The 19,268-nt window shown below is 39.1% G+C and overlaps 1 protein-coding gene across 2 annotated transcripts in view; it reads right to left on the bottom strand.

The window, feature by feature from the left end:
- Positions 1-1,829: 1,829 nt before the first annotated feature.
- PDZD8 (PDZ domain containing 8) overlaps positions 1,830-19,268 on the bottom strand; it is a 47,100-nt gene continuing 29,661 nt past the window's right edge. For both annotated transcript variants that reach the window (XM_045582139.1, XM_036439189.2), the window contains 2 exons: positions 8,417-8,579; positions 1,830-5,160 (listed from right to left, as the gene is read on the bottom strand). In XM_045582139.1, coding sequence (XP_045438095.1) covers positions 2,966-5,160; positions 8,417-8,579 — 2,358 coding nt within the window. In that variant the 3' untranslated portion in view covers positions 1,830-2,965. The remainder of the gene's footprint in view (positions 5,161-8,416; positions 8,580-19,268) is intronic.

The following is a 19,268-nucleotide window of genomic DNA, read 5'->3' on the forward strand; positions in this document are numbered from 1 at the left end:
AAGACAATACATATTTAGAGTGCTTTTAAATTTATTTACTTTTAGGGAACTCAAGAATTATCTTACTATTAATAAGAGCCAAGTATTTTCAAACTGTCTTTCAAAAAAATCCAGAGTTACTTAAATTTTGAACATGACAGTACCCTCAAATATTAAGCTGTTTTCTTTTCTCGAAAGTCACAAGTGGCCACATAGTATTCAACTAGTTCCGATATTAAAGAATGTAGGTTTTGACATTAAAAAATGTAGCATGTTAATTCTGATTCCAAAACAGGGCTGAAATGTTGCTCAACATGAGGGTCTCAATGTCTAAACCAATCATTAAATACCAATGTGGAAAATACACTTTCACTAGTCTTATTAGTAGGGAGCAGAGGCAAATCCATAAATAAAACAAAAGTAAAACCAGAAGTTAATGCTCTTAGGCAATTTTCAAAATAGCCATTTGGTTTAGCACAAATGGACTACTGAGCTTGTTTGCGTGGCCAGATTTCACCAGGCTGTCATTCCAGAGAGAGGCAGCAGTCCCCTTTTCAGATGCCATCAAATGAAGATATTCTTTTTTCCGTGGTGGTTTTGCTCTCTTTATTTTTTTTTTTTTAGCTATTGATAACATAGCATGGCAGCGACATAACATCAGAAATTTAATATAATACAACTTTTCATTGAGACTTTATATCTCACTCTCCCCTGGGCAATTTGGGGTGTTCCCATTGCACTCGAGTGCAACTGCTCCTCCCACTATATATATAATAAAATATTGCACTATTTTAAAGGTATTATTTTATAAATATCATGAGCAGCATTACTGAGCTTTCCATAACTGGTTCTACAGAGTTAAATATTTTGAAGCACAAGCAGATTTTTATGAAATCGAAGTTTTGCATTACTTCTACAGCCCTTTCGAATGCACCCATTTCAGCAGCATGCTTGGATGTCACCAAAACTTCCGTGGTACGATCCCTAAGCACCAGCCACTTAGACACTCCACCTCCCAGGTTGTGGATGTTAAGTTATTTTTCATAAGATGGAAGTTGGTTATTATATTGGGCAGATTGTTTCAAGCATATGTTACAGATTAACATTTTAGCTTCCAGAGAAATTTGTGTATAAGGACTTTTATAGCCGTGTTCTTTTAAGATGCAAGCATGCTTAAATAAACAAAGGGGGGCATACACAGCTATATTTTTGTTATTAACTTGGCCAAGAAAGCATTTTTCCCTAATATTTCACTTTACAGCAGAAGTGAGAATTGGCTATTGATTTGTAAAGACGTAACTTCCCTTCCTTCGGTAATGTTTTTATGGCCCATATACATCCTGTTATTTGAATGGCTTTGTACTGTGCAGAGCACTTGGTTACACTATTGTTTCCCTCACAACAGTCCTGTGAGGTAGCCTAAACCTTGTTTGTTCCTATGTTGGAGCTGGGGAAACTGAGACACGGCCCTTTGGTGGCTTGCTTGATCTTAAACTCTTATACGGAGTCCTGGACTACAGATGTGGGCCAGAATCCATATTAAAATGCTTTTTCTGCCAGCCATACAAACCATCCCATCTGGTTTTAAATTCATGTCAGTTTTACTACATATCAATTATCGTAGTAGTTAGCTACCAAAGGGAAAATTATGCAGAGATGTATCTTTTTATAGGCAAATAAAAGGCCAAAACTTTTATGGAATACCAACAGAGGTCATTCTCACAGTTTTCCTCAGTCATGTGTTACGGGGATCTACACGATGACCAAGTATGAGAGTAGATCTTCCTTTTCAGACAACTAGTCCCAATTCCTATGTATCTATACTGTCTACTTCTATTTAATTTTTTTTAAATGAATGAAGATAGTCTGAATTACAGAAGCATTCAGAATGGCCACCATTCTTTAAGCCTGCAGGATGTCAGACAAAACAGTAAATCTATTTTGCATGATTCTCCTTCACAACATTCTCCTACATAAAAGTTTCTAAAACAAAAACAGCCAAACCAGTTATCAACACGGTCATTTTAAGAACAGTCCTCTGAAACTTTAAACATCCTTGCACATGCTTTATTTCCTATGGGAGAACTGGAAATGAAAATTAATCATAAATGATTAGAACTTCCATTTAATAGGAAAGCAACATTTTGAAAAAATTATATTTCAAAATCCTACTGGTTGCTGTTTTTTAATAATCCTGTTCCCTCTCTACAAAATTCTTTACCAACTGCATTCTATATTTACTCTGATACATTTTGTTTTCATTTTCAGTGCAAGCTCTTCAAATCAATCACTGTATTCTCACTTTACTTCAACTGCACAAAAGCTTTAGAAAAAAATTTCACAGAGGCATAGGAAGCAAGCAATATTAATATAAAGTTTTTTTTTTTTTAACTAAATCAGCATTAACTGACTAAAGCCATAGTGTCTGCTTTCATGTTACATTTGGCAAAAACAAAACAAAAAGCACCCCCAGGACCCCAAAGTAATAAAAATCTCAAGTAGCATGACAAACTTCATAACACAAAGTAAGATTCAAAAACTGTTCCCTCAGTGGTTGTTGCAGTCAATTTGGGCATGCAACAATCTGTTATAACCGTGATAGAAATAAAAACATTACAAGAACCTGGACAGTATCCAATTTAACACTAATTCAAAAAAGAAAAAAAAAATAGCATGAGACATCAACATACATAAACATGAAGTCAGCTTACATAATTCCATAATTAGAAAAGTTAAAAATAAATTAGTAAAAATAAATTCCAAGTATAAACCCAAAAAGCATAGCTATAAATGCAATCCGAAACAACCAATTTAGTGAGCTGGTCATGTTTTTGCCGGAACAACCTTTCCACTCTTAACACAAGCAAGGAACTGTGGAGAAGCAGGCCAGAGTGCATTATAAGGGGGTTTAGACATGGTTATATCTGTGGTACTTTAAACACCCCCCCCACCCCCAATTGCTTGAAAGATTAAATAAATGGGTCTGTTATACAGACTCGGATGGGCCAAATAAGTCATCTGAAATGCTGCTGAATGGCTGAGCGTCTATTAGTTGTGTTATTTCATTATCAAAGTCTTCCTCTGTGTCATCTGTGTACTTGCCTATTTTTTTTGGGTGCTGGTCTAAGGTCAGACTTTCTAAAGATTCGATATCTTCAATGCCTGCTCTGTAGTGGATCATAAGAAGTGTCAAAGCTTGTAGTCTTTCACCAGATTTACCCAAAGCGGCAGAAAGAAGAGATTTTTTCCTTGTATCGGTGGTCTCCTTTTCTTCTCTAAGAAGGGAATTGTTATGCTCCAACTCCTGATCAATTTCATTCTGCAGTTTATCCAGCATGAACTCGAGTTTCTGGATCCTCTCCTCTGTCGGCAAGCCCCTGTACAGGTCACGGCCAATTTCTTTAACTGCGATGAAGACGCTGTCATCCAGACCGCCCTCCTTCCTCACTAACTTTATTCCTGTGCTGTTTCCCCGTTTAGAAGGACTGTTTGGACCACACATCTCTGTGTCGCTGCCTTCATTGTCTGACGTGTTGGGTGTTTGTTTTGGTGAAGGTTCTACTAGATCAGCTGCTGCTTCAGAAAGGCGAGTTTTAGAGACTTGGCGCAGGTTTAACAAACGAGAGCTAGTGTTGATGATGTGCCTGGTCAGGCCTGTGGTTCTAGTGACGGACTTGCCGACTTCAGCATCAGTACGAGCAGACAGGCCCAGGAGGGCCTCCTGTCCTTCCAGCCTGAGGTTTCTCAGGGTCCGGTCCAGCCGCCTCTCGGTCGCTCCACAGAGAGGAATCTCAGCGAGACACTTTTCCTGGCATTTTTTATGGCAAACGTAAGCACAGATCATGCACTGGGAAGCGGCTTTAGTCCAGACTTTTTTCTTGCAGTAATCACACCACGTTGGGTTCTGGAACTGAGTGTCCTGGAAACTGTGTTTGTTTTCTGTTAAGCCCAGCTGTCCCACTAAGGGCTCCTCTTTCGGCAGCGCAGAAACCTCTTCGACCAAATGAAGTTCTTTTTCTTTCTCCAAGTTAGTAACTAGATGGTGGTCCGCTTCTCCTTCCTTCAAATACTTGAAGTGGATAGTAATGTCACCAAAGCAAAATTTGTCGTTGAATCCCTTTTGCATACTCAGATTGCGGAGAGCGGTTCTCGTGACCATGGCCTTGGGCGCTGGGGCTTCCAGTCTGAACTTGGAAAGGTACTCCAGGTTGGATGTCGTGAGGCATCCTAAAGCCACCTCTTCAAGTTTCAGGCTCACGTGCCCCAAACAGATGAGCCCCCCCAACTTGAAAGGATCCCTGCACCACAGGGCGATGTTTAAGTACCTGTGGCAGGCTTCTATGTCGAAGAAGCAGGTGGCTCTGGCTCTTGCCCATTTTCCTAGCTTATTCCGATAGTGAATTTCTGAAGACTCCCACGTTTGAGGGTCATCCGAACTGTCCTTGGAAGGGCAGGAACTTTCTGAGGCCAAGTCTTTCCCCACTTCTTGCTTTGCTGAAGACTGCTTAGATGCAGCGACATCTTCCATGTGATCCACATGTTTCGCTTGCTTTTCAGCAGGTTTATCTGCAGGAGGAGGAGGCAGCACCTTGTCTGGCTTTTCAGCGAGAACATCTGGTTCCGCCTGACCTGGGGCATCCGCAGAAGGCAAAGGAGCTTTCACTTGCGGTCGTGGTGGCACGGGTGGTTTGAATCCCTGGGTGGGTTTTGACACTTGTGCTGGGTCTGTTGTCTCAGAAGGTTTGGGGGCTAAGGGTTTGTTTCCTTCTTTGGATGGAAGTTTGGGTGGTGGTGGGTGACTTCCTGTAACTAATTTACGATTTAAAACGGGTGATACTGTTCCAAGGGGTCTAACAGAAGGCGTCGTGGGAGTACGCTTGGGACTATGACTTGCAGATTGTGCCTCATCTTTGAACTCATTTTGTGCTCTGACATCACTCGCCAAGTCTTCAAACTCCAAATCCAGGTCTCTACTCTCAGTGTCGCCTGCCAACCCAGGGTCCTCGTCATAGTTTGGCTGGCACGAGCCTGACAGAAAGTGTTCTTCCAGCTGGCTGAGCTGGTCCTGCAGTGCTGCGCTGGGAGGCGCCTGGCCCACCGGCCTCTCGTAGTACACCAGCACACGGTCGCCGGCCTGCTTGATGAGCTTCAGCACCTGCAGCGTGGATGTGATTTTCACACCTGTTTTAAAATTTTGAAAGGTAAAAATAAATTACTGCAATGAGAATTACCTTAATGGCTACACGTAATCGCCATTAACTCATGGTATTTAATGAAAAATAGGGAAACCTCCAAAGTATATGATTGGCTTTTGGATACATCTGGGTGCTGATTCTCAAACCCTGGATATCCTAGAAATGTTTACATATTCAAACCAAATGATGAGATGAAAATCCTTAGAAGGGTGCCAAGCTGGTAACTCCTAATTGCTTCCCATTCCTTCTTACATTTAAATAATACTATTTTTTCAGTTTAAAGTGAGCAAAGTGACACCTAATAAAAAGGATTTATTAATGGTTAAACCAGACTTAGCATGATGGGAAACTGATTTTATTGCAGGAAATCCCAAAATATACCAGGGATTACAAGCAATTGGGTCAAAATAAGAGACTGATGTTTGAAATAAACTGCAAAATACTATATTATGAATAATGTACTCTTTTACAGATTCTTTTTATGAGCTTTACCCATTAAACTAATCCTTTTCAGGACCAGAAAGAATAAGGAAGGCATAAGTTGCTTTACAGTTAAATAAGTTGGCTACTATCTGTACCTATATTGATAATATCTATCTTATGTTTTCATTTTACTATTTTCTAATAGGTGCTACATTAATGTAATCCAAAATTCAAAGAATACAAAAGATGTATACTGAAGAAAATCTCCCTTTCACCTCTATCTCCTAGCAAAACTCTTCCTTCCCCAAGGCAATCAGAACCAGCAGCTTCTAGTATTTTCTTCTAGCTAGTGATCTTCTAGGTGTATCATTACAGGCTCTATTTGTTTCCTGCCCTTTCACTACCCTCCCCCAAACAGTACTTACCCAAGCTCTCCCTTTCTGTAGGACTTAGAGAAAGGTGAGACAGGTCTTTGCTTTCCAAAGGTCTTAGGGCCATCCTAAATAAATCAAAGTAACATCAGCCCCATCTAATAACCTGACTGAGAGTTCCTCAGCCTATGTCCTCTCCTACTTCAGCTGCGCAGGTAAGACCTTGCTTTAGACCTAGTCATCACTGGGAACTTGACCACAACAAATATTTCACTTGGAAATTAATTTCTGGCCACAATCTTTATTTTCCACCTGTGCCAATTCTGTCTGCTCACTGAATCTGTTTCGAGGTAATTTCCAGATCTAATCACTCCTCCTTTGCTCTCCTGGCCCAGCTGGTTCTCCTGATGGCACTTGCTTTTCTCCTTGACCTCAGTCTCAAGATTTCAGTGATGTTCACATCAAGGTTTTCTATCCTCTTACCCTGGACCTTTCCTCTTCTACATCTCCCTGCCTTTCTGACTCCCAGCTCGGCTAGCCCTGCCACTTCCCTTTTCTGCTCCTGTGATGACTACCTGATCTAGCCTCAAATGATGCTCTCTGTTTTCAGCATAGTGTTCAAGGCTGCCTTAGCACTCTGTTGAATGGTCTCCAAACAACTGAGTCTCTAAAACACCAGCTTCAAACCTCTCCCACTCCCTTCAAGTTCACCCTTCCTGCTTTCTTCTCCTGTGGATGACATCACCGAATTTACCGAAAAGATAAGTCACCTTTTCTTGCTGCCAGTCATTGTTAGCATTAAGCTATCTCAGAGGAGTATCCCTTTCATTGTTCTCTGGATCCCACTCTCCCCCTAACCATCTCCTTCAGCGCTTTGTTCCACCAATTATCCTTGCTCATACTTTCCCTTCCTTGTGCTTTAAACCCATTTTCATGACACTAACTGGGCTCAGATGACCTCTTCTCCACTTTTTTGCCACCTAATCTGCCCCTTGTTTAGTTTTCTCTGCTTTTTGCTCTCCTCCTGAATATATCCATTTCAGGAATTTTAGCTATCACCTTTTCCTTGGTCTTCCCTCTTGTCCTACATTCCCAACTACCTCTGGGTATCAACACCTTGATGTTCCTTTGACATTACAAAGTCACTGTAGTTAAAAATCTTCTTTGACCTTCGCATGCTCCTGTCTTCACTACTATGTTAGAATAAACGTGCCACCCTCTGTTCACCTGACACAAATCCAGAGAGTAGACTCCCTACTCAGCTGTCAGTTCTGTCAAAGTTCCAGTTCACTTGGTTAATCCTCACCTGAGGATATTTTTTTTCCACTGACTTTTAGAGAGATTTTTAGGGAAGGAGGGGGAGAGGGAGAAGGAGAGGGAGAGGGAGAGGGAGAGGGAGAGGGAGAGGGAGTCCCAACACACACCGACCCAGGCCAGGATGAGGTCTGCAACCCAGGTACATGCCCTTGACCAAGAATCGAACTTGAACCTTTTAGTCCGAGGGCCAGCACTAACTACCAAGCCAAACTGGCCAAGGTGGGATTCCTTTTCTTTTATAATATTTCTAACATATGCAAAAGTAGAGGAAATAGTAAAATGAACTCCATTATTGAGTTTCAAATATAGCTAACATTTTGTTAATCTTATTTCAACTGTCACCAATCTTGTTACTAAATACTTAAAAAATTATTATAGAACCACATAAATGAATTATAGCTATAAAAATTAATGTATTTATATCACACCTCATTATTGCAATAAATATATTTTTACAAATGGTATATTTTTCCACTCAGCATACATTTATAGTGCTTAGACTTATTTTTGATAATATTTACTACTTGTGTAATTAACAACAAAAACCTTTCAAAAAAGTAAGAAAAAAATTTTATGCCTTAGTCAGTATACTCAAGGGTTAGAGCATCAGCCTGCACACTGAAGGGTTGCAGGCTAAATTCTCAGACAAGGGCATGTACCTAGATTGTAGGTTTGATCCCCAGTTCAGTTGGGGCATGTGTGAGAAACAATCCATCCATGTATCTCTCTCACATTGATCCCCGCCCCTTCTACTCTCTCTCTCTCTAAAAAAAAAAATAAAATAAAAAAAATAAAAAAAAAATTATTCTGTAGGTAAAACCAACACAGGGTGTCTGAATATTAAAAAAATGTATACTGACTTGTGGTTTTCAGATGAGAAAGAGTAACATGTTTATGTCAAACAAGTAACAGCTGAGGTTTATTTTATGGCTTTGCTATCCTAAGTGTCATATGGCATATGTGTTTTAAATTAAATGTTAAGGCTTCCTTCAGATTTTTATAATAAAGTTACTACTTTCTTCCCATTATAAAAGTAATGTGCTTATGAAAATAAAGGAGAGAGGAGAACTCCCACATCTGCTCTCTGCTTTCTCTGTAAATGTAAACCATACTGCATATTAACATAATTACCTCCAATGGCAATCAATCGATCTCCGCGCTGAAGATCAGCAAGTGCAGCAGGTGAGTTTGGGGCCACAGTCTCAATGATGACGTGCCCAGCATACCCGTCAGTTGACTGGACAAGACGAAGTGTAAGTCCAACGCTTTGTAAATTCCCCTTAATTAATTCAACCTTTGAAAAAGAAAAAAATGAAGACATTTAATGGATTCACAGTAGAGAGAGGAAACATGCACACACTGAGAGCATTAAGATTGATGCTGACTGTTGTATCACAGTGACTATTACAGACAAAGGAGAAGGAAACTCTTTGTTGTGACAATACACACAACACACATACATCTCAAAGGTGTACTGAATGAAATGAGTCAAATATAAAAGACGAAATACTCTAGGATTCAATTTGTAGTAAATTCTAGAAAAGCAAAATTAAAGTGATAGGAAGCAGATGAGTATTTACCAAGGACAAGAGGTTGGGGGGACTGAATATTGAAGGCAAATAGCACAAAGCTTTCAAGGTGAAAGAAATAATTCTATACCTTGATTGGGGTGAAGGTTATATAACTATACACAATTATCAAAATTCACCAACTGCACAGTTAGTGAACTTACTGTATTTAAATTATATCTTACTAAAGCTATTAAAAACAAAGCAACAAAATCTTGAATATGCCATATTTTGTCTTAAGATACAGAAGTATACAGGTCACTGCTAAGTCATTCAGATAGCCCTTAGTTTTCCAATATACTTAAACCCTCCACTCCAATGCTAGAGCAACCACCTTTAAACTTTGTTTCTGTTTTTAATTGTTGTAGAGATTAACGTTTTTCCCTCTGTATAATGAATCAGTTCTGAATATATAAAAGTTTAAGAGTATCTGTTGACTTCTTCTTATAACAGATTAGGATGTTAGCCCATTCTCCTTATCCCAAATTATAGTAGAGTTACATTGCTGTTTTTAGTTCTTCTACATCTCTATAACTTTAATACTATATATCCCTATGTCTTATTTCATTAACTATAGACAATATCCCTCTTTTTAAAAAAATATATTTTATTGATTTTTTTATTACAGAGAGGAAGAGAGAGGAATAGAGAGTTAGAAACATCGATGACAGAGAAACATCGATCAGCTGCCTCTTGCACACCCCCTACTGGGGATGTGCCCGCAATCGAGGTACATGCCTGCAATCGAGGTACATGCCCTTGACCGGAATCGAACCCGGGACCTTTCAGTCTGCAGGCCGACGCTCTATCCACTGAGCCAAACCAGTTTCGGCTAGACAATATCCCTCTTGATATTAGGACTTCTGCTCTTCCCCTGTCACCTCTCTGCACATTCTATAATACTTTCTAAACTCTACCATCAAAAGTTGATAGCCATTTTATTTATGTTCTAATTCTAATTAAGCCATCAAGGTAGACTGATTCTAAAGGCTAAAAATGACTAAATATTGCTTGTAGCTCATTTTTTGTCTTATATAGCCTTTTGTTTTTCTTGAAGGTTTTGTTTTCTTTCAACAATAAAGCTATGCAGAGCCTAATCCACAGAACCTCATACAGTGGTCCTGATAACATCCATGGTGCCCAAGAAACTACCATGGTATCTTCAGAATAAATATCCCTTTTTTGCTTAAGCTAGTTTTAGTTGGTATCTGTTTCAAACAGGTTCTATCTTACCAGGCACTTTGATACACTGCTTCATACAAAATTACTCAACTCAGCTGTTTTAACTTCTGAAGTAGCCAGAGACAACAAACAAGCAAATGAGTGTGGGTGTTTTCCAATAAAACTTCTTTAAAAAGAGCCCACAGCCCTGGTTGGGTGGCTTGGTTAGTTGGCATGTGTCCTGTACACCAAAAGATTGCGGTTCAGTTCCCTGTCAGGGCACACGCCTAGGATGTGGTTTTGATCCTCAGTTGGGGCATGTATAGGAGGCAAGTGATACATACAAAATCTCATTAAACTCAAAGTGCTGTATTTGTCAAACTAGAAAGCTACCAAAACATTATAAAGGTAAAATACACTATAAAGGATGTAAAGTATTTTCTCTGTGGCTTATCCTGTGTTAATTTTGTTGAAACCAAAAGGTAGCTTTCTATTGGAGTAAAATTACCATGTCTAATATTTTTGATACAACATAGGTTAAAAAGCTTATCAATTGTGAAGAATTTCTGACATACTAAGCAGCAATTACAAGAGCCGAACCACAAGTCAATACATACAAGATTGCAGACAGCCTGCATTTAACTTCACCAATAACGCCAGTCACAGGTTAAAACTTCTAGCTATAGGCACATCTCTCGTGTGAAGAGCAATTTAGTGAAAACACCAAGATAGCCTTTAAGAGCTCTCAGATACTCTGATAACCCTTTTAGTCTTTCTTGGACCCAGGTAGGATACCTTATTTTCACCTGGGGGGAAAAACATTGATTTTTCAATCCCTTCCTAACATTGACATAATTTTATACAATAGACAAAAGAGGATGTATTTTAATAACATCAATATAACTCTTTTACAAACTGTTCTCTCTTATACAAGCTTGTTACATTGAGAAACAACAACAACACAAAAAGAACCGTTAAGTGAAAGACCTGAAATTACTGTGTCCAGGTATACTGTTGAGCATTCTTTCATTAAATTAATTTCTGAAAAAGACATCATGAGGACTATTTTGGTAGGGGATGGAGAAATAACACAGTAATCTGAATACATATGTACCTGATGCCAGTATAAAATTGAACTTTTATCAGTAGGCTTTTAAATGCAGATAACCATTCCCAGTCTTCCTGGCCTATAAAGTAAATCTCTTTCCTATCAAAATTCTCAATATATTACAATAAAGAAAGATGCCCATGACCGTCAGACACATCGGTGTATTCTATAACATCTATCCACAAACTGGTAGCAACATTTTCAGAAAAAACTAATGTTGATCTAAGAAACACACTTTAACGTAACCCAGAGCAAAGCTATTAAAAAAAAAAAGTCATGGATAGAAATGCACTACTTGATCTACTCATTCAAACGCTTAGGCACTGTGTGCTGGTGTGGGAAATAGAGCTGTGAACATCACAGATGAGCTTCCCTGGCTTAGCAGGAAAGCTAGGCATGAACAAATAATTATGATAATACTTGTGTGGTTTAACAGGAGTCACCTAACATGTATAGAGCAGAGAAGACATTCCTAAAAAACAAATTTAACATTGAAGGATGCATAGAGGAGCCCATAGAATGGGCTGCATTCATTTTAAAAATTCATTGGACAATGAGAGAGAGGGAGAGGGGGAGGGGGAGGGGGAGGGGGAGAGGGATATGGATCAGTTGCCCCATCTGAGGATCAAAACCACAACCTAGGTGTGTGCCCTAACAGGGAATTGAACCGCAATATTTTGGTGTACAGGACAACATGCCAACTAACCAAGCCACCGAGCCAGGGCTGTGGGCTCTTTTTAAAGAAGTTTTGTTGGAAAACACCCACATTCATTTGCTTGTCTGTTGTCTCTGGCTATTTCAGAAGTTAAAACAGCTGAGTTGAGTAATTGTGACAGTGATTGGTCCACAAAATCTAATATATTTAATATAATCTTACTAATGTCACCCCAATAAATTAACTCAAAGTGTGCCACACCACGACAAAAAATAAATATGCATGAATATACACACATTGACATTATAAATTTCTTTACAACACATAAAAGTTGCAAAAAGTCTAAATGTTCATCAATGAGTGATTGGTTAAATAAATTATGATACACAATGAGATATGATGCAGACATAAAAACAATGACACATGTATATGGAGACAGAACCATAAGCATACCCTGTAAACAGTGTGTATGCTTAGATTTACAAAGTTATTTAAAAAGTTAATAGTGGTTTCTCTGAGTAGTGAGATTATGATTGACTTTTGCAATCTTCTTTATAACTTTCTGATGTTCTCTTTAATTGGGCAAAAAATATTTAGCTCATGATGATTTCTGAACATATATCATTTTTATCTTATAGAAATTGTCAATTCTGAAGAATATGCAAGTTTCCTCAAATTTAACAAATGAAATAGCATCACAAAAATTAAATCTCTATTTCATGATACCTACTTTCTTATGCTCAATGGTTTCCTACTTAGAATTCTAACAATATTTTCTTAGTGATGCTCAATTTATGAAAGAGAATTCGCACATCATTCATTTAGAAAACAAGCCATCTGTCCATACAATAAGGTCACTTGATAATCTTTAAAGAAATATAATAAACTACCCAGAAGTAGTCTTATTTGCAATGATTAATAAAACCTTATCTCCTCCAATAGAGCATACTGTTTGTATAAAACAGCTTTCAAATATAACCACCTATTTGTTTAGTACAATCCAATATCAATGTAAATCAACATGCTTACAAATGGAAAACACAGCTGTCCCCAAACCTATTGTAAACTATATTCACGTTCAATACTTATGTGGGGAAATACTCAACACTTCATGGAAAAAGACTGATTTAATAGGACATATGAATTAAGTGTTTTTGTAGCTCTTTCCACTTGTCTTTTTTAAGATAACAAAAATTTCCTCCTAGTTTTTCTTTAGCCTGTTCATTTTAAAGTTCCTTCAATTACTTCACATCCTAGCCTATATTAAAAGGCTAATGTGCAAATAAAAAGAACAGCAGAACAACAAAACAACCAGTCACTATGATGTGTGCTGACCACTAGGGGGCGCATGCAAAAATGACAGGCATCAGCAGAAGAGTGTGAAACATGGTGGGCATTGGCCGTGGTGGGATGGTGGAGCAGGTGACTGGGGCAGCCAGACCAAGGTGAGGTGGCAGTTGCTGTCATCAGGATGAGCCTGACTAAGTGGTTACTGAAAATTCTTTGCTCCTGTGTGCCACGGTCCTGCCCAGCACTCACTCCTGCCAGCGCTGAAGACACCACTCGCACCCACTGCTAGTGCTGGCCCTGATTGTTCATCATTGTCAGTGGGTATGAGTGGTAGCTGCCAGCCCCAATTGTCCCTGGGGGCTTCTCCACCTCCCCCTGCTCCTGAGGGGTGATCAGGGCAGCAGACTCCACTAGCACCTGCTCCTGGTGCCGGCCCCAATTGCTCCATCAGTGTGCGGGAGCAGGATCACTGGCAGACAGGGGACCGGGGCAGTGGCAGGAGGGACCAAGTCCTGCCCCTGTGCCTACCACAGCCTCACAGCCCACAGTTCCTTTCAAAGTGCATGAATTCATGCACTGGGCTCCTAGTTTACTATAATAAAATGCAAAGGTGAGTGCTACAGATCTCAAACAGTTTAGTAGCATGAACTACTTCCTAAATGTTCCAAATCTGTTATTTAGAAATAACTACATTTTTTTCTATGTTATGACATTAACACTCTTTATTCCTAAGAAGTTCCCAGTTTATCTTAAACCTTTCTGAAGAATGTCTGTTCACACTTCATACTCAGCTGAAATAGACAGCAGCTAGTTAATCTCTATCCTTCTTATAAAAGCCCTTAATAAACTTGCTGATGTTCTTAAAAATCACTATTTGGCCCTCTTGTCTTTATAAAAACAGACAATAACAAAAACCTCACACTATCCCATGATTGAGGAAACTATACTATTCCTCTGTCCCCTTCACCTTATTACAGGAAGGATTTAAAAGAAAGTGGGAGCAGGGGATTTATAGAATATACTAAACGTTAATACCACTAAAAACACAGGAGTGTGGCATGTAGGTCTAGTTCAATAATAAGTACTATGTGCCAGATACTGTGCTAAGCGTTTTATAGAATTTAACCTTTATACTGTTGTTATTATCTCCACTTCAGATTATGAAATAATTTATTCATAGACACAAAAATAGTAGAAGAACCTGGATTTGAACCTACTATTCCTGGAGTATGACATAGTAATTAAAAACACCAGTTCTGGAGTCACCCTGCCTGCTAGCTGGGTGACTGGAGTAAGTTACTTTCTTTGTGTCTCAGTGTCCTTCTATATACAAGTAAAACGGAGATGGCAATGGGAGTTGTTGTGCCTGTTTTCATGGGGTTGCCATGAGAATTAAATGGTTAGTGCATATAAAGTCTTAAAATCATGACTGGCACAGAGAAATTGCTATCTTGTTGCTCCTAACTTCCACTGGCCTGAAGACATGTGAGCAGGAGTTGTACACTGCTGCAGGATCTCTAATAACGCCTCTCTAACATTTTCCTAAATTGCTTATTTCCTAGTTCTGCATCCTGCATCTGAGTGTATGACTCAGAAAATGAGCTCTTTGGCTAAGTGGGTTTCTGTGGGAAGGTGCTGCTGTGCCTTGAATAGGATGTTTTTGTTCATGACCAAGAAGGCACTAAGTAAAACAGTCTTACTTGCATCACAGAATACTGGAGGGTCCTAGAAACAGAATCCAAAACAATGTTTAAGTTTTATAAATATGACTTCCTTAGCTAGTTCTCCAAAGCTCTTTTAAAAGAATATTTAGAATGTTACTACTTCATTGTAAAAGCTTCTGTTTCTTTCTGTGGTTAATCCTCACCTGAGGATATTTTCCCATTGATGAGAGAGAGTGGAAAGGATGGGGAGAGACAGAGAAAGAGAAACTCAGCTTGAGAGAGCCTCAATCAATTTAAAAAACCTCCATTATTTCTACTATCTTGAAGTAACAGCCAAACTTCTTAGCCTGGCACTTAGGTACTTCTATAACATGGTTCATTCTTGTTTTGCATAGTCTTCTACACTACAGTATTCTTTAATCAACATGGACAACTCACTGTATCCTAAACATATTTAAATACTTCCCCCCCTTTTTTTGGTTTACACCATGCCCTGCACCTTCCTACCATCTCTAAATCATACATGTGCTATGAAGGCTTGGCTCCTTAACATATTCTTTCCTGATTTTCCCAAAAGAATGCTACTCCCTTCTTTTCCCCCACCCTCACTGGAACCTCATAGTACTGTATTCTGAAACTCTCTTAGAGCAACAATATGCTAACAGTAACACTGAAGAGTTCACTGTACTCTTGATATTTTTTTCCTCACTGCTTCTCTCCCTTGAAGGAAAGAACCAGATCACATTGCCTTATACCTCACAATAAGTCTCTTCCTTCTCATACTCACAGTGCCTTACTGGTTTAATATAGAGAATTGATGTTTCTATATTTTAACCTAAGCTCCTACTCTTTACACAGTATTTCAAAATCATACTAAATACACTTAGAAAATATGAGACAGAAAACGGCATTCCACATTTTTAACCAAGATAAACTTTAAGAGCAGAAATACTGAATAGGACTTATTACTAAAGCTCAAAAGCATTTAGTTTAAGAAGTCAAAGTATAGAACATTATATGTGGTTAAAATTTATTGAGTCCCTACTGTATTTGCAAATATTATCAAAGGGAACTAAATCAGAATTTTCATAAAAACTGACATTTTCAAAAAAGCTTTATTTGCTTTAATCTTTCTCTTCCTTCGATAAGATTAAGATTGTAAATGGCAAATGGTTAAATAGAAGCACCAGAATGCTATCTGCAAGGCATCTGGCCTTAGACAAACATGCCAAATGCCAACTCGGAAGCATCTCGCCTAATGTATTTAAAAATTTCTGTGTCTCAGATGTTCTTTGAAATCAAAGTTCTTTAGGGAGCTTTATATGTACATTCAACAATTCGTAGATAGATATAGACAGATATTCAGTAAGACTTCTAAAACTCTCCAAAGCTAAAATGGAAGTAAAATTTTAGATCATAATTATTTTATTTAGGCTACATTAAACTATACACATAGAGTTAGAGCACTAGAGGCCTGGTGCATGAGAATTCGTGCACTGGGGGGTGGGGCTCCCTCAGCCCGGCCTGCCCCTCTCACAGTCCGGGAGCCCTCAGGGATGTCCTATTGATGGCACAGGCCCGCTCCCCAGACTAAGTCACAGTCTGGCCTCCCTCTACAGGGGTTGAGTGGGGCGATCAGGGGAAGGTGCTGCCCCCATTACCCTGCTGCTCCTGCCACTGCCAGCTGCTGAGGCTGCCTGCCCTGGGCCCTTGCAGCCACCACGGCTTTGTCAGGTAGGACATCCAGAAGACACCTGATCTATTCGGGCTAATTTGCATATTACCCTTTTACTAGTATAGATCATTAAAAACATCAAAAGTATTAACGTAATTCATCAATTGTGATTAGTGTCATAGTAATGTACCACATTTATAAACTAAAATCCTTACTCTAAAAAAACAGGTTTAAAAATGTTTTCTAACAAAAGGAATATTGAGCAGTAAATTCCATTCTGTGGACTTCCTCAACTTAAACATTTTTATTTGGTTAAAGCATTTATCAGAAATAGCTTTCAGGGAGAAAGCAGACAGCAATGTGACTAAACTTCACTGAAACCTGAATGTCTAAAAGAAAAATAGTGTAGTTGAAGGTAAATTGAGCTCATGGCCAATCAACTTCAGTCTTCCCAGAAACATTCATTCAATACCCACTAAAAGCCAATTGCTGTGAGTCAAAACAATCATGGTATATGCTATAAAGGAAGATATTGGTGGAAGTAACACTGATCAAACTGTCACAATTATAAATGTGAATTCCCAACTGTGGTAAAGTATTATCAAAAAGTTTTATGTTCACTAGGGAAAAGTTTCCCAGAAGAATAATGGTTGGTGAATCAGTTAAGATCTGATGAAACAGAAAACAATGAAGCATTAGACAGAGGGACTCAAAAACAGTGATAAAAGAACTGAGAACCAAACATGGGATAGTGAAGCAACTCAGATATTAACAACAGCCAGAAGTCCCGCCCAGCCTTGGGCTGGAAGGGCAGAGGGAGGATGTGTATCAGTAGAGGCCAGGGCTGGAGCATCAGGACAAAGCTGCAAGCATGATGGGATTGGCCTGGGAGAAGCATGGAGCCATGAAGGAGAAATCGTGGCTGCCAGATTTGTCCAAGGCAGAGGAGAAAAGGAAGAATACCCTGGTTCCTAGTCCACTCCCATTTCTCGCCAAAACTTCGTAGTGGTCAAACCTAGCTGAAGGTCAGCTGACAGTGAAGCCCCAGAATATAATCAGTAGAGGTAAGTCTTCTCTTAATGTAGTGCAGGGGAAGGGCCCAAGAATGTTTGAGGGAAACAAGCTAAGGCCTAGTATAAGCAGAGGTCTGAAGAATTTGGGTAGGTATAAGTACGCATGTGCTGGGGGAAGGAGGCCCATGTACAAAGGTTATGCAGTGGACATAGTATGGCATGTGTGAAGGAGTGAAAGATAGCCAGTCCAGCTAATGCAGAATGGAGGATAGAGGTAGGGCTAGAGAGATAGGGACCAGGCTAGAGGTGACTTTGTAAGTCACATCAAGGAATCTGTCCTTATTCTAGGAGCTACTGAAACCATTGAGATTTAAGGAGGCAATTGATAGAATCAGATTTGTATTTCAAAACAATTTATCCTTCTCCCACCTCCCAAGACATTCACATAACTACAACGTGCCAGAAATTCTACTGCTGCAGGGCACACATATAAAAAGAATATAGCATATCTGTACCCCTGTGAGGTCTACCAGCAAGTATGTAGTGTGCAGTATTATTAAAGACCTTTTAAGTATCCTTTTAGCATTTATCATCTGATTATCATGAGGAATGTGAAATTTATCTTCAGACTTAACTCCTTGCTCAGTTAATTTGTTGATCACCCTACCACTTCACTTTTTGCATATATATGTTTCCATTAATCATTCACCCACCTTTGTCTTTTCAGCTGCAGATCACTAATTTTTCCCAGCCATTTATCTTTATATGGCTATCTCACTTCCAAGGTAATTTTACTGCTTCCTCCCCACCTGATTCAACTGTTATAAATTTCCTGCATTATAGAAACCTGAAATGCACAAATAACTCTCTGAGAAGAATTCCATGGTTTTTAAATAAGTATATTCATTTTGTGACAACTACTCTCATGAAAAATGGAATCATTCAGGATATTACACCTGGTCAAGTTTATTGTTTTCCCAAATTCTAAAGACAGATCTATCAGGTGATTTGGGAAGCTTTGCTATGGACCTTCATCAAAAGCTTTCCGAAAGCTGAGAATGCATTCACTATTTCCATTTCTTCTACATGCTTGTTTAGCATCTTCATATTAGACAGGAATGGTTTCCCTATAGTATACATTCTCCAAACTGATTACCTTCTGTCTGCCATTTTTTCCTCTTTTCAGCTATGCTAATCTTTGCTCTGGAGGTAGAGAGAGACTCACTGGGGTCTATAAGGCAGACTACCTCTGAAATCAGGCTCAGTCTTGGGCAACTGAACATGGCTAATCTTATGATGAAGGCTCTTCTATTTAAATCCTATCTCCCTGAGTTTCAGAGCTCTCCCAGACTCTGTTCTAAAATGATTCCACTATCACCACTCCCAAAACTGTCTCCTAATTATCAGAATACCATTCATAGTCCAGTTTTTGTTAGCAGCAGCAGGATTTAATGGCACAAGTATGGATTCTACAAGCAGAAGACTATGGCTCTTTATATATGGCAAAAATATATCAGACTCTAGGCATCATGTCCTCAAATAGCTCTTTAATTGTTAGAGTGTGTTTTAAAAAAATTGAAGGAAGCCTGATATAAACTATTTCTCTTTCAGAATCAGATTCTTTCAAAAATGAGGGAAGCAAGAGTGGAGGGAAAAAAGGTCCCACCAGAGTCTAACAAAAAGATAAAGCCCAGTCCTCAGTGGATAGAGCATAGACCTGTGGACAGAAGGGTCACGGGTTTGATTCCAGTCAAGGGCACATGCCCACGTTGCTGGCTTGATCCTTGGTAGGGGATGTGCAGGAGACGGCTCATCAATGGTTCTTTCTCATCATTGATGTTTCTATCTC

The sequence above is a fragment of the Pipistrellus kuhlii genome, unplaced genomic scaffold (genome assembly GCF_014108245.1).
Source record: "Pipistrellus kuhlii isolate mPipKuh1 unplaced genomic scaffold, mPipKuh1.p scaffold_m20_p_15, whole genome shotgun sequence".
Taxonomy (NCBI): Eukaryota; Metazoa; Chordata; class Mammalia; order Chiroptera; family Vespertilionidae; genus Pipistrellus; species Pipistrellus kuhlii.